This window comes from Argiope bruennichi, chromosome 2 (assembly GCF_947563725.1).
Source record: "Argiope bruennichi chromosome 2, qqArgBrue1.1, whole genome shotgun sequence".
NCBI lineage: Eukaryota > Metazoa > Arthropoda > Arachnida > Araneae > Araneidae > Argiope > Argiope bruennichi.
Window position 1 is genome coordinate 21381190 of NC_079152.1, and position 16726 is coordinate 21397915.

General features: G+C 32.8%; 1 protein-coding gene across 4 annotated transcripts in view; it reads right to left on the bottom strand.

The window, feature by feature from the left end:
* The window catches only part of LOC129962088 (multiple epidermal growth factor-like domains protein 11), a 308991-nt gene that overhangs the window by 30678 nt on the left and 261587 nt on the right, over positions 1-16726 (bottom strand). For all 4 annotated transcript variants that reach the window (XM_056075806.1, XM_056075809.1, XM_056075805.1 and 1 more), the window contains 4 exons: positions 11893-12037; positions 4928-5040; positions 4666-4829; positions 22-130 (listed from right to left, as the gene is read on the bottom strand). In XM_056075806.1, the coding sequence (XP_055931781.1) occupies positions 22-130; positions 4666-4829; positions 4928-5040; positions 11893-12037 (531 nt within the window). The remainder of the gene's footprint in view (positions 1-21; positions 131-4665; positions 4830-4927; positions 5041-11892; positions 12038-16726) is intronic.

Consider the following 16726-nt stretch of genomic DNA (forward strand, 5'->3'; position numbering starts at 1 on the left):
TTCAATTATAATTCATCTCACCTTCCCATCCAGGTAGACAGCTGCAGAGACCTGTTCTGATATCACAGTAATCTGTATTGGAAACATTACATAAACATTCGCTTGAGCATTGCAGTCCATAAAATCCTGGCTGAAATTCAAGAGGCAAAAATTAATAAGATTCAAATCTTTAGTCAGAATCTCCGTAACATGATAATGCTTGACTCCTCTATCCTTACTTTATTTTTAAACTTTATTCCTAATCATAGAGCAACAAAAAACATACCGAATATCATTTCCCAAGATTTTTTTAACATAAATTCAGCAATTAAAACGTTGAAAAGTATTATTGTAAGATGCACATAAACATTTAATCAAATTTTTTAATTAGAGGAAAAAATATGTAATAAAATTGATATCATTGGAGAACTTTTTTTCTGAAGTTTAAAAGTGCTGCAAAAATGTCATTTCTGAATAATGGACATCAAAATTATCAGGTGGAAACGTTAAAACTTGACCTAAGTAGTATTACGCTGTTTATAGATGGTATGCCAATCCGTTAACACTATCAAGTTAAAAAATGTTTTAATTTGTTTGTATTAAAATATATGTAATGATTTTTAAAATCTAATTTAAACTTCACTAATTTCCTAATTTTTAGCTTAATTTAGCCCATATTAACTTCATTCTAAAATGTTCTCTTATTTCCTGATTCAATTCCATCTCTTTTATTCAATTAATTCAACGCGAATTCTAAAATTGCTGAAGTCGACAAGTTCCCACATTCAGAGTGAAGGATAAAAAAATTTCCAACCTAAGCGAATTCCTTTTAAAAGATTCCTGTAATTCCCTTACCTAAATCGACGCGTATAAAGAAATCCCTATCAAAATATAATCACGGGGATAAATATTTCATTAATTTCTCCTCTTTTCGCTCTTGTGTTGTTCTGCGTTGATATGTCTCGTCACTCCTCCTTGCACATAAATAATGCCTCCCGGGATGGAATAAAGCAAGTTTGAAAATTCGAAAGTATCTCCTCCCCCTTGGGCATCTACTTAAAAAATTATGTTTATATATATATGTAACATATTTTGATTGGAGTATAATGCAGGTTCGAAACAATGAAGAGACTTGTTATTTTTAATTTCGTTTTATACTATTCCTAGTGGCAGGCATGATTATATACAAGAAAACGCAGCGCAGAACACTCAGAAGTAAGAAAAGGGAAAAAAAGGGCCAAACAGATGATCACTAGCCTTATATAACATTGGATTTCTGGCCAGGCGCCAATTCAATACACGTGTGACCTTTGACACCTTTTGAAGGGTAAAAGTATCACTTTCATTTAATACGTAGTACTGATGGCGCATTATTTTTACAAAGGGATTAATTAAACCGAAATTGGAATTGGATCACGAAATAAGAGAATATTTTAGAACATAGGTTCCCAAAGTGGTCCAGGTGGACCCCCAGGGGTCCATAGGAGACCACACGGGGGTCCACGTAGACGTAGAACAAATGACCGGATCCCGATATTTACAAATGTATCATACTTCATGTGATTGCTTCAGAATCAGGCATTAAAATATGACGACGATATCTGTTGGATATTTATAAATACCGATTACATTTTCTAATATTAATAAAAAAATATTTTTGCAGACGAAACTTTGAAGAATTATTTGAAAGTTAAATTCTTATAACGCAAATATTTTGGTGGTTGATTGATGGGACTTGGAAGTTGATTCTAAGATTCCTCAGCAGAGATTTGAGACCCGAATTTCAATCATGAATTCAATTTCAATTTCACTTCAATTTCCTTTTCATTTCTATGCATCTCACTGAAACACTTAAATTTTCATCGACTAATATGAACCTCAGAGTGATTGACTGATAAACTGAAATGGTAAATATATATATATATATATATAACATTGTATTCTCATCATATGACTGTTTTTCGAAATACCATTTGATTTACAAGTTCAGTTCAGTTACATTAACGTCCAGTTTTAAAGAAAAATTAGACCTATTTTGGGACGGACATCAAGATTCTTAACCGCGGTCAGATGACGAGAACAGCGGCTTAGTTGACATCCCTTCTCCAAGCTTCCACACAGCAACAGATGGACTTAGCGTGCACCAGGCCCATGGATATTTTGGTTCTTCGAGTTTCGAGCCTGAAACTTTCGAGTTCCGAAGCCACGACCTTACCACCAGGCCACCGCGGCCTTAGGTAATTTCCAAGATCTGGTAATATAATTTTAAAACGGAAGGTTAATTCCGAGATTTGAAATCATACTAAATAAGCAGTGCAAAAATACATATAATGCTTTCCTCTTCAACCATTTCCAGGATTATTTCTGAATGTATAGAGGGGTAAAGTAGCATTACTCTAATTAAAACAGGCGTTCAAATGTTTGACCCAAACTGACGATACATCCTTGATTTGATTTTAGCTTCAGCGCAGAATTAATCTTCTAATTGATCTTAGCAAGCTTAGGCGTCTATTAGATTATGTTATTGAGACGTGAGACGCATTCATTTTTATCGCTTACCAGAGGCGTTCTTTTATGTGCGTCTCTTTTCCCATTGAATAAAACGCCATAAAAGAGAGATGCATATATAGACCATAATTCTGAGTGTTACTTTGAAGGACCCTTTGATAGCATTGCCAGACTCTACAAACATCATTTTTTTTTTCGTTTCTCAGAATTTATATGGCAACCTTTCATTTTAATTTTTAAAGACAATTTAGGTATTTTTTCGAGTAATATCAATGCTATAATAATGCTATTTGTTCTGTGCTTGTATTTTTTTTCCATTTATCTGTTTCGTGTATATATTCTGTTAACATTCCTCTAAGTTATAACAAATTACTAACAGAAAAATCGAAGAAAATTGCAAATTTAAATGAAAATTCATTATTTCTTTTACAGAAAAAAATAATGAATATGTTATGTTGTTGTTTCTTATGGCACTTGCCATGGGCAAGCTCGCTGTTCGGAGACAGCCGATTTAAGTCTGAGGGGGGGGGGCTCTTGTTTCAATAGTAGCGCCATCAAGGGCCAAGAGAACGACTTAGCTACACACACGTCACAACCCTTTTTACGGGGTGGACTTCATTCACACATATCATTTTACTCACAGATCGTAATTTAGACCTGAATCAGAGAACGATCACCCCTGATCCAGTACCCCCAGTGGTATTATTCTCGACATGGAGGACTTTGTGACCAGGACAGATTTAACGCGCGTCAGCTACCAAGCACGCGGGGAATCTTCGGCCGGCGGGGTTCGAATACGCAACCTAAGGGACGCGAATCCGACGCTCTACCAACCAGGTTATCCCGGCCCCATGAATATGTTATAAAAGGCTATATCAAAAAGAAAGAAAATGTTGCAAAGAATCCTAAATGCAGTTTACCATTTTCTTTTTATATTTACTCTGCGTAAAATTTTTCAATTCTTTAGATTGCACACTCATTAAAGAGAGGTTGCACACATTTTCTTTTGATAAAAGAAATACTTCCATGAACACACACTTACAACAGATTTATCCTTATGTATATGAACAGAAGAATAGAAAAAATCTCAAGAATATATAAAATATCTTTATTTCACTTTTATGATGTACCTTCATAATTTATTACTTCATATTTATTAAGAAATTAAAGCATGGCATGAAGGACATGAATCGGGATTACGGTGTCTATCCTCTGACAATGAAGCTTTTAATCAACTTTATATAAAACAACTAGACCGATGAATTTTTTGGTAACGAATTACTGTCTGCAGTCATTCCATATTCTCCTTCCAGGTTGGTCAAAAATGTGGGTTAATTGCCCTTGAAAGTTCTTACCGTAGACACATTATCCCCATTAAAGTAAAACGTTTGTCTCAGATGCTACCTTAGCGTTTCAAAATGACTTTGACAATAGAAGGTGGACACTTTCTTCGTAATGTGAACATTTGAATTATGAAGTTTGTGGAATATAATTAAGCAACTGAATGAAGATTGTCACGCTCTCACGGAATTTACAACAAAAAGTTATTATACGCACTAAAACATTTTCAAGATTTTCTAAGCATTAAATACAACAACAACAACAACAATAATAATAATCCTTAAACAGAATTATTTCAAACACTTTTTTCCTAAGCCTTCCATCATTTGAGTCAGATTATTATGCTGAAAATAAAAGTTTATCACATCTCTTATTTCATTTTTTTCCTTTTAAGAATTATTTGCTTGAATTTAATTAGAAAATGAAAATAGTGCTGATATAAATAATAAAGCTGAAAATTTTAAAAAAAAATCATTTTTCCTTGATATTAAAGAATCGACAATCTGTTCTAAATATTTCTTTTTTTTGGAAGCATGGAATAAATTATGTTTAATTGACGCTTACTAAACTTTCATTGTAAAAAATGCAAATCTTGAAAGAGTAGTGACAACTTAACAACAACAACAACAACTAGCTAAACAAAGCAGTTGTTACACATACTGTTATCGTAATGCCTCTTCCATTTAATATCAAGCAAAAAGCAGCGAAAGATTTAGATGTTTAAAATATTAATTTCTTTTTTGCGCGTATTTCTTCGATATTTATACGCTTTTCAATCATTCTGTATTTCATTTATAATTTTGAAAGTTGAAAATTCACAAATATTTGCTCCGTTACCTTGCACTGTCTTTCACAGAATAGACCCTCATATCCCGGGAGACAAGTGCAATCTCCAGTCACAGAATCGCAGTAGCCGTTATTCTGACACTGACATTGGTTTTGACAATCTTGACCGAAAGTACCAGATGGGCAATGTTCTTCGCACTCTTTGCCCATAAAACCTAAAAAAAAAAAAAAAAAAAAAAAAAAATGCAATTTTTAAACGAATTATTTTTTAAGCCTTGATGATGATGATGAACAAGATGGCAGTTGTTGTTACCTGGTGTGCAAGAGCATTCTCCTGTGCTAGGATCGCAACTTCCGTTATTTTGGCATAAACAATTTTCCGTGCAATAATAACCCCAGTGCTCTTCATCGCAGATTTCATCACAACTGCGGTAAAAAAGAATGTATCGTTGATTACCTTACATGAATGTCTTATACAGGTATAAGACATTCATGTGTTATATATGTATAACATATGTTATAAGCACTCATATATTTTATACAGAGCTTTGTATAAGATCGGTGTGTCTTATATAGGATGCAATATATCCATATATGTTATATAGGATACAATCGTATCCATATGGATTTCGGTCAAATGCCTTATTCATTTGAACATATTTTAAATGAACGTCCAGTTTTAAACTTTCAACATCAATCATTTTTAATGTCACATTTTATCTCTTTAACAGTGCAGTGTTAGAAACAACTCTCCCTAGTGTCTTCTTTTTGCAGTCATTTAGTTTTATACGCCATATATGTTTATTTTTTATCATGAATTACTTTTAAACCATTTGCGTCAAAATGAGCAATTTACACATATTAAAAATTCATATCATAATTTTGCGTTATATTGCGTCCATATATTAATTGTATATTTGGTACAGCAAAAAGTGCAACTTCCAGTTATACAGGGTGTTTTAAGCTCTTGATGCTAAGTTTAAGGAATCACAACTAGGTAAGAAAAATCGCCATTCAACCGCAGAAGTTGGAGTGAGGCGATTATACTGAGCGGTTGCCGGGTTTACCTATAACCCACATCTCGATTTTTCTATGGTGTCATATATATAGTCAGCGTATGTAGTTTTAAGCTTATCTATAATGACAAGTCATATGAACAGTTACAATGACAGTACCGGCGATCTTGTGGAGTGTTTTGTTGTCAGAATTTCTAAAGCTGTAGATGCTGCAGAATATACATGCCGTTCTGCCAGATAACTAAGTCGACATTAGAAAATGCACATCTGTGTTGTTAGCCACGGGCATGAAAAGTCTCTGTAATTTGTTCTTTGAATGCAGGCCTTAAATTTATAAATTTTCTTTCATTCTTTTCCATTTTTATTTTTCACCATATCAGGATATTCCAACCACTGGCACAAATATCCTGCAGTTTGAGTCACATCTAAATATTTCACAGCGATTTCATGATCTAAATTTCTTCTATCATGACCTTAAGTTTTCAAAAAGAATTTTGATAAATCCTATATAATACCATCACTTGAAGATGGTTTGTGTGATTTTCTGAAAATGTTCCGAATAACCAAGCAGGCATAAATCAAATAAAATATCATCAAATATTTTGTTGACGGATTTTGTTGGTATTGTATTTAAAATAATAAGAAAAATTAAGAGATGTAGATTAAATGTTTAATTTAGATTAATTATAATTAGGGATTGCAATACCGGACCAAAATTTCAATACCAGTATTCGGTATTTTTTAAATCTTAATACCGGGATACCGGTTTTAATACCGGTATTAGAAATTTTAGAAAAAGAAAGAAAACACAGGTGTTTCTTTGTTTTATTTGCCAGTTTTGTTAGAGAGTGTAAATATCACAAAAAAAAATTTGTAACTTATAAATTATAACAGTATATAATCACAAAAAAGTAAAGGAACATCTTATTTATTTAAATCACAAAAAAGTGTAAATATCACTATTCAGTCTGTGGTACTATTACAAATTTTTGAAATGTGATCTTAAAAAAACATAATGCATCAGTTGTACTGTCATTAAGCCTGAAAAGTAATTTTGTGTAAAAATTACCAGCTGTCGAAAACGCTCTTTCGGCATCTTACGCTAGTTTGTGGTACTGTTAGCAAGGCGCGATATGTTTCCAAGTATTTATCTCTAAATCCCTTATCTTCAAATAAAATAAATCGATTTCTCGTCGGATGATTTTGGATATAGCTGATTTCTGTATTGTATTTTGGTTCGTTTAAATTTTTTTATTTATCGCTAATTCTAATTTTTGTTCAAGAGACAATTCCTTTTCACTATCGACAGTAGTGACATCATAATCTTCAATAATTGAACCGAATTCTGAATGTGGATAGGTTTGTGGATAAAACATTTTAAGAAAATTTACTCTAAACTTAATCAGATTTTAATTGGTTATTTTCTTTTCTTCTTTTTCATTTTCATTTTTAAAATCATCATAATTATTTAAATACCATAAGGCATTTTCTATTTCTGTATGCCTTTTTTCTGTGCGATTTTTCAATGTAATATATAATTCTTTAGATAGTGATGGGTGCTGTTCTTTCAGTGACTGCAACATGAAATTTATTGTTGCATTAGCTGTTAATAAGAATCTCTCCGACATAATGCCTCAATAATCAGTTTTATTGGAAGTAGAGATGGTATAGTTCTGGATATTAAGCCGAATTCACTATCTGAAAAATAAATTTACAGGTTTAAGTCGATTATTGCTTTTTGGATTGGATTTCTCAGTTTCAAAAATCGTTCTAATATTAACTAATTAATCTAATATTAACATATATTCTGTTTTATTTTCAGTTAGTATATATTTTAGTAATATGTAATTTTTTATAGGGGAACGTTTAAATATCTTAACAATTTTTCGAACTTCATAAATTATAGGAAGCAATTCTTGATAGGTTAATATTTCATCCTCATTAGCAATATCTTCTTCAACAATTACATTGTCAATATCACTCTCACTCTTACTCTCTTCAAAGTTGGAATCCGAAGTTTCTATATCCACAGTATTTGGATTATTCTGTTCTTAATTTTTTTGGTATAATACATCTATTACTCCTAATTGAATTCCATGTACATAGCACAACTGCTGATTTGCAACAATCAACTTTCCAACTTTTTTCATAATTGTTGCTCCATCAGTCGTTATAGATACACTACTTTCTTTCAGGGATAATCCATGTTTCGCTCATTTAGATTTAAGCAATTAATTAAGCCAATAATTAGCTAATTAATTTCGCCTGTTAGGCAGACATAAAAACAAAAACGTATGCTATTTTGTCATGTTGGCGATCCCTGAACATATAGTGGAGAATTTTAAAAATTTCTAGTAAATACTGAAAAACCGGTATTTAAACTTGTGAATACCGGTATTACAAAATTGTACAAATGGTTTCAAAATACCGGTATTCGGTATCCCTGTATACCGGTTTTGCAATCCCTAATTATAATGCCTTAAGCAGCACGAAGCCTATTTCGGGACTGACCTCATAATTTTAAACTCCGGTCAGATGACAAAGATAACATCTGAGTTGGCATTCAGACTCCAAACTTCTGCACCACATCAACTAAAGGATATTTGATGCCCATGGAATTACGCTCAACACGGAGGTTCTTCGGTGGAATCATATCTCGGACTTGAAACGCCGCCGTCCTAAAGTCAAAATAGGTTGAACCGGAGTTTAACCCTCTTCTTCGCAAGTTGCGAAAACGCGCCAAAGCTGTCAATCTCCGTTTTCTCTAGATTGGCAAACCTATTATATTTCGCCTTTAGTATGCGCTATGATTGGACATCTGCTCCCTCGCTTTTGAACATTTCGAAAAACATGGCGCAAGACCATTCTCGGCGAGTTGGCGATTTTTGAAAATTGCGCCAAGCAGGGGGTTAAACTCCGGTCGTATCTGGGAATATTATAAGTAAGCCGTTGCGGCCTGATATTTTGGTTAGAAGCAACAGTTTTATCACATATCTAAGAAAGTAGAGCTCTTCAACAAATTTGCTTTCTTCTAAATGGAATAGAGCTTTAAAAGTTGCTGTGAAATCAATGGGCATTGTTAAGAAAACGTTTTGTTAATGAATGTTGCTGATAAAACTAAATATCTTTTCAATAGTTATGATGAATAAATGATAAATGCATTTCCGGATCCTGTTAAACGCTTGCATTGCTGTTTTTATGTATAAGTTCTAGATGCAAAATCTGCCTCAAAACAATTTCGTATTTCTTCTCGCTCAGCAAATCAAATATATTTGCGTTATGCTGTATTTTTATGAAAGAAAAATGGAAAATGATGAGGACGTGACATGTTATTTAAAAAGGAGAAATTCTTTCCTCACTGAACACATTGTAGGATAGAATTAGACATTAGAATTTAATAAGCATTTATTCGATCGGCAAATAATTTCTGTACTGACATAGTATAATAATTGTAAATACTCTATAATTGATTTCAAAAAATTCTCAGTTCACGAGCAAAGCCATTTGTTTGTTAATGGTTTTGATTATGAACCGAGACTTGACTGTAATTCTAATTTTACTGTGCTAAAATCCCTTGCATTATGACATGTTGAATAAAAAAAAACTTTTCATATATTTAAATATTGGATAAAATCACGCGCCATATGAAATATCTTAATACAATAATAATTGTTGATAAACCTTTTATATCTGAAGATTTTTGGTCTTTAACAAATAAGATTTGCTTAATTATTTATAATACAAAACTCTTTCCAGTGTTTAAAATTTTTTTAAATGATATCTGAATTAAATCTATTAGAAATTCATTTATTTAATTATACTGTGCCCCTTTTGATTCTCTCACACAATAGCTTATAAAACTTATAGAAGAATTAATAGGTATCAAAGTTTAAATTAAACTGAATGGATTAAGTTATTTTACAAATGCAATTTGAAATTTAATTTGGCATAAAATTTGTGACGCTGTTCTTATTTTTACGTTGAATTTCAAACGTTTTTCATTGTTCAATCAAATTATTCAATCATGTACTCTTAGAAATGTTAAAATAAAAATTCTTTCTTTTTTTTTGCATTAATCCCAAAGTAGGATTTATACATTCGCTATGTCTTCATACTATTTAATTTAAATGCACAGTAATTTGTACACTATCTACCAATAAGTAATTGTACACTTGCAATAAAAAAGATAAACACAATTTATGAATATTCAATAGTTAGGCGAACTTCCATCTGAGGCAATTACAGCCTTAACACACCAGGGCAGGCTTTTCACAATTGTTTAGATGATGTATAAGGGTATTTTCTTCCACTAGGCCTGGAGAAGACATATAAGTTCTTTCATCGATTTTGGATGGTTGTTGCACCCCTTAATTCGGCTATCCAACTGGTCCCAGAGGTTTTCTACAGGATTCAAGCCTGGATTCTGGGTAAGCCAGTCCAGTCGATTCACCCTATTGCCATCATACCAATCCATGGTGGAATTCGTGACATGACAAGTGGCGTTGTCATCCTGGAAATAACGATCCAACTCGTCCAACTCTTTTCACAATTGTTTAGATGATGTATAATGGTATTTTCTTCCACTAGGCCTGGAGAAGACATGTAAGTTCTTTCATCGATTTTGGATGGTTGTTGCACCCCTTAATTCGGCTATCCAACTCGTCCCAGAGGTTTTCTACAGGATTCAAGCCTGGATTCTGGGTAAGCCAGTCCAGTCGATTCACCCTATTGCCATCATACTAATCCATGGTGGAATTCGTGACATGACAAGTGGCGTTGTCATCCTGGAAATAACGATCCAACTCGTCCAACTCTTTTCACAATTGTTTAGATGATGTATAATGGTATTTTCTTCCACTAGGCCTGGAGAAGACATGTAAGTTCTTTCATCGATTTTGGATGGTTGTTGCACCCCTTAATTCGGCTATCCAACTCGTCCCAGAGGTTTTCTACAGAATTCAAGCCTGGATTCTGGGTAAGCCAGTCCAGTCGATTCACCCTATTGCCATCATACCAATCCAAGGTGGAATTCGTGACATGACAAGTGGCGTTGTCATCCTGGAAACAACGATCCAACTCGTAAAATTGCCACAATGTAGGAAGTACATTTTTGTCTAGAATAATGGAGTAGCAGCCAGGGTTGAGCTTACCATGAATTGGGATCAAGGGAGCCATACTACGAGAAACATCTCCATAATATAATTCCACCTCTGCCAAACTTTACTGTAGGCGCAATGCATTCTGGCAAAAAGCGTTTTCCATGTATACGCCAGACACAGGCTCTGCCATCCGATTGGTATAGATTGAACCATGATTCATCACTCCAAAAAAAAACACCTGTTTCCACTCATCTATGGTCTCATTTCGGCGTCCCTTGCATCACCTCAAACGAGCAGTTGGATTTTGTAATCAAAGACTCATGGGCGGCAGCGTGATCTTATGGAAATCACAAAAATGTGCTTCCTTGCAGATGGTGTTTATCGAAATAACAGACCCAGATGTTTGTTAGATCTCCTGGAGTATATAGGACATTAGTTTGATGCGGCTTTTTCTAATTTCTTTGGATAGCTATCATCTTTCAGTTTCGTACGTCTGCCGGGTCGAAGCACATTCCAATAATCACCATTTACCTTTCCCTTTTTAATCACAAAAACCACTGCTGATTTTGGAATGTTTAGCTCAACCAGTATGTATCTTAAGGATAGGCCATTTCTATGATATCCGACAATTACACCTTTCTCTAAGAAGACGTGACGTAGATCAGGACTGCAGATATTCTCTTTTGCATGGGTGTCGAAATACTTATTGGTAGATAGTGTCGTTGACTGTGTCCATTAAATTTATATTTCTTAGCCTTACTTAATATGAAGATCAAATTTTGAATGAATGCATTCTACGTTTATAGTTAGCAATAGAAAAAAAATTATTTTTCGAGGTATTGGGCACCATAAACGGTTTGTTGAATATAAAAATTGAATAGTTTTAATCTATGAATCTTATTTGTAAAACAATAAGCATAGAATCAATTTTAAATATTAGAATAAGTCACATAAAAGATTTAGAAATAACTTTCGACATAATTTAATGAATATTCATGTTCTCGACGGATTTATTGACTGAAATGACCCCTTTTATTAGTCATTGCATTTTTTTTTTTTTTGAATTTTGGATTTACAATCAGAGTATCCTTTCTAAATTTCTATTTATTTAAATCAGGTCAATCCATTAAAAAAATATTATTTGTCAAAAATAAACGCCTTACCTATCACCTTTGTATCCAGGCAGACATTCGCAAATTCCGTTCACGGGACTGCAGGCAGCTCCGTTTTGGCATTTGCATTTTTCTTCGCAATTTTGGCCAAAGGTATCATTTTCACAAGGTAGGTCACATTTGACTCCTTTCCAACCTAATTTCAAATATAATGCATTTATTTAATAATACTTTATTAATTGATATAGTATGATATGCATTATTAATTAATAATGCATTAAAGAAAGCAAAAAAAAAAAAAAATGGCACACCTCTATCTCCACATATAATAAAAATGGCTGTATGTGTAATGTGTACTGTATATTGGAGAATAGGCATGTGTACCTAGGCGCAAATTGTTAGAAATTTCAATTATTTAAAAATAAAGTGAGATTTCGTCTTTTTTTTAAAAGAGATAACTTACAAAAATATTATTGATATAAAATAATTTTTCTATCATTTTAAAATCTAAAAAGTTATCTTTCAATTACATTAATTTTTACCTCATAATTTTTTGTCAATTTTTAATTAATTAAAAACATATTAAGCATGTTTTAATGTATATCATTGTTGAAGTGCAATTCAAATCATTTTCCTTGTTGCGAATAATATTTAATTCTCCCGTTTTTCACACTGTTGGTGATTATAAATTTTGTCCTATTCAATCATTCTGAATCGGTTTCAGTTTAAAATATACCTTTAATAAAATCTTTGAGTCTTTGTTGTACTTATAATTTTGGACTAACATCAGATTTGAAGATCGGTAAAAAAGAAAGCGCTCATTTTTGTGAAGTGCTGTTTTGGGGAAATATGATTGGAAATATAAAGTTAAAACAGATAAATAGATATTTCTAAAATTATCATTTTTGGATTTTAGGAAATTTAAAACGCAGAAATTCATCAAAATTTCGAATAGAAATTTTCGATACCTTCATATTTGAGAAAAATAAAATAACTCAATTTAAATAACTGAAATTTCTAAAATTTTTTCACTTCATGCTTTGCATGTTTCTATGAAAAATGTGAACATAATGTATCGTGGCTACTTCCATGAAATTCATTATGATTGAAATTTATTGTTTGGTTTTCAAAGAGCATGACACCGTAAAAGAAATATCACTGTCTTCAAAGATTCACTACTGAAGATATTCACACTCGTGCACGGAGTATACAAAAGGAAAAGTATTGTATTCATGAAAAAAATTTGAACTCAAGATTTTGATGAATTTCTACGTTTCTGATCTTCTTGAATCCCATAATCATATTTTTGTTACTATGTCTATCTGTTTTTTGCAGTTTGTGACAAAGATAACTCAAAGAAGCGTTGATTTAAATGGAATGAAATTTTGTACATAGAAATAATGTCAAATTTTGAAAGAAATCCTTTGAGAGGAAGTTTGTCCGGCTATGCGATTGTAAGTGAACATGAAAGCTACAAAACGTAGAGAGGTAGATAGGTAAAATTTCGTATACAGATTTAATATTTAAAATATAGATTTTTATCAAATTTTGAATCAAATCTTTGAAGGTGTTGGGATGAAGTGAGCAGACTATTTTTCTGACGTAGGAATATCTGTGTGATTACGTTTTTGCTTCGTTCTGGCACCATTCCTCCCGCGAACTGCTTAACACAGCGTTTCTCAACCTTTCAGTATTCGTGGTCCAGTTTTCAATCATAATTTTCATCGCCCCCCCTCTTACAATAAAATGTATACAACAATAATGTATATTGAGTATTTTGGATTCTGTTTTTAAATTATTTTTAATTTACTGCCAAAACAAGAGTAAAAGTGAGCCAACGTAGGCGAGAAACGACATCTTGTATTTTGGACAAGCGGACAGTGAACAAATGAAGCGAATGAAAGCGGAGAAAATGTAAATATTATATTTGAAATGAAAGTCAAATAGGGAGATAACGTTAAAAGAATATGAAAGTAGAAAAATTCGTCAATGAAAGTTAACCTAGACGGGGTGAGCTAAATTTAGAAACGGGGAATACATTTTTTAGAATAATAAAAGAAATAAAACAGAAGCACGACAAAACAAAAGTGAAAAAAAAATAGGAATGTTTGTGCAAGGAAATCCACACGACCGAGGCCATCTCGAGCATGCGCGGAGTAAATGTTTTCTCATAAGAAGAAGGAAAATATTCGATACGCAAGTTTCAATTCCAGCCAGTCTCATTCTAGTCGATCCTTTTATCGCTATCCAATCAATTGTGAATTTGTATCTTATATATGTTTTCGTGTTAATTGCAATTCACCATATAAAATATTCACGGCAGCAGATTTATGCAGACTTATGAATAAATTTTTAAGCGGAAGTAAGCAAGCATTAGACGATAGTCAAGCATCAACAAGTACACAGACGAGCGTGGTACCGAAAATAAAATCAAGGAAATATTCTCAAGAATACTTAAATTTTGGGTTTACCAGTACTGAAGTAAATGAAGAAAAAAGGCCCCTGTGTATCATTTGCTCAAAATTGTTGGCCGCAGACAGCATGAAACCTAATAAACTTAAACGACATTCGAAAAAGTCTTCATAATGAGTACGTCAACAAACCCAGAGAATTCTTCGAATTAAAATTAAAATCATATAACAAGCAATAACAATCATAACAGTTTGCGTGACAAATTGTTTTCAATACAGCTTGACGAAGCAACAGATAGTAATAAAGATGCTCATTTAATTGCCACGTTCGAATTTGTAGTAATATGTCAGTAGTAGAACTACTTTTCTGCAAACCAATAGAACTCAAAACATCAGCACTCGCATTATTTGGTATTTTAAATGATTTTATGAACGAGGCAAACATAGAATGGAAAAATTGCGTCGGAATATGCACCGATGGTGGTCGTTCAATGTCCCAAAGATTCCAAGATATACAAGCAATTTTAAAATAAAAATCGCCTCAGTGCACACATTGCATGATCCACAGAGAAACTTTGGCTTCGAAAGAAATGAGTCCTGGTTTGAATATTGTGTTAACTACATTTGTAACCGTAGTAAATTATATAAAAATGAGACCCCTGAAATCGAGAATCTTTTCCGCACTTTGTGAAGACATGGGTTCAGTACATTCAGCGTTATTATTTTATTGCGAGGCAAGATGGTCATCACGTGGGAAATTTTTGCAACGTGTTTATGAATTAAGAGAAGAAATCGCCATTTCCTAGAAGAAGAAAACAGACAGGAGGCCGGGAATTTTCGCGATAGTTTATTTCTGATGAAATTGAGGTACTTGGTCGACATATTCGAAAACTGAGAATGGCTATTTCTAATGTTAAGCCTTCCTTCGAAAAACTTTGCTCTGCAAGACAGGCCCAAGGAAGTCACTAATAATTATTAAATTTGTTTTTAATTTAGTATGTTTTGATTAAGAAAGTTGTTTTACTTCAATAAGTTATTAAATATGTCGAAATGTATTTTGTTTTCTATTTGTATGTGTGCTTTCCTTTCAATCACATTTTCTCTTTTAGTCATAATATTTTCTCTTTTCTCTTTTAAATAATATTTTCTCTTGGGTATTCTCGCGTCCCCCTTCTAGTGTGCTCGCGCCCCCCTAGGGGGGCGCGCCCCACAGGTTGAGAATCGCTGGCTTAACATAATGCTGTGTGCGTAATTGTCAATACCTGGGTTCTTTTCTTTTGTCGTTTTCCGTGTCTAATAAATGTGCTATCTGCAAAAACCATACTGAGATTTATTGAAAAGTAACAACAGAAGGGTTAACTTTTTATAAGTCTGTTCTTTCGTTTGCATGCAAACCATTTACATAGAAACACTGGTATAAATAAAGGAAATATGGTATGCGATCTAGACAACTGACATAAATTTATGTCAAAGTTTATTTTCATTTCAACTAAAGAAAAGGCATTTAAAATATATATTCTGATTTTTTTTTATTATTACGTATTTACAGCATTTTTCCACATGGCAGCGAGTAATCGTCGTAAAAACACTACGAAAGATCGCACATTGAATTTACATCAAAGATCGATATTTCATGATTAATGTTTGCCAATGGCAAGTAATTAATAGGCAAATGCTGGTTTTCTCTACGATACAACAAAGTTCACAACTCTCATGTGTGTGTGGGGGGGGGGAGGATAAAAATCTAAGCGCTCATGCCATTTACTGTCTTGTTCAAGGCCCACAATTTTTTTGCTGGGGGATAATAGCTGTATTAGAGAGTATACAAAAAAGTGTTAAGGTGACCACTCCCATTTATTTAGTTCAATGAAAGAAACAGAAGTTCACATCAAGATCAGCGGTAATCGCCATTTGTTAATAATGCAAAGCCACATTTCGATGAACACGGAAATCAATGAATATTCATTAACGGCAGATTTTTGTGAAATGAGAAAGAGAAGTTTCGGGACGCTATCAGAAATATTTCTATATTTATATATAAAATTAAAATTATTAAATATTTATATATAAGAATTTTAGAGTAAATAAAAACTGTCGAATTTTTTTTTCCACAACTGTATGGCCTCGCATTGATATGAGAAAAATCAACCAAATTTTTTACTATTGATTAAAGAAATTTTTCTTCTTCTTCCATCTGAATTCAGATAAATGATGACACTCGTTAAATGACGATTTTAAGTTCCATGGGAAAACATGTTATACTTGTGAGTGCAACGTGATCCTTTTTAAAAACAGCATTCAAGAATACCTGGACATTTTTTTTCTTGTAGAAATTGATTAAGCTGCTAAATTTTCAAAGAATTTATAATAGTACTTTTAAAAAATTATATTGGCAAAATATAAGAGGAAGGATAATTTCAGTTATGGATCAAAAACCGCAATTTGTTAATCCTAGGAATCAATGGTAGCCCTTT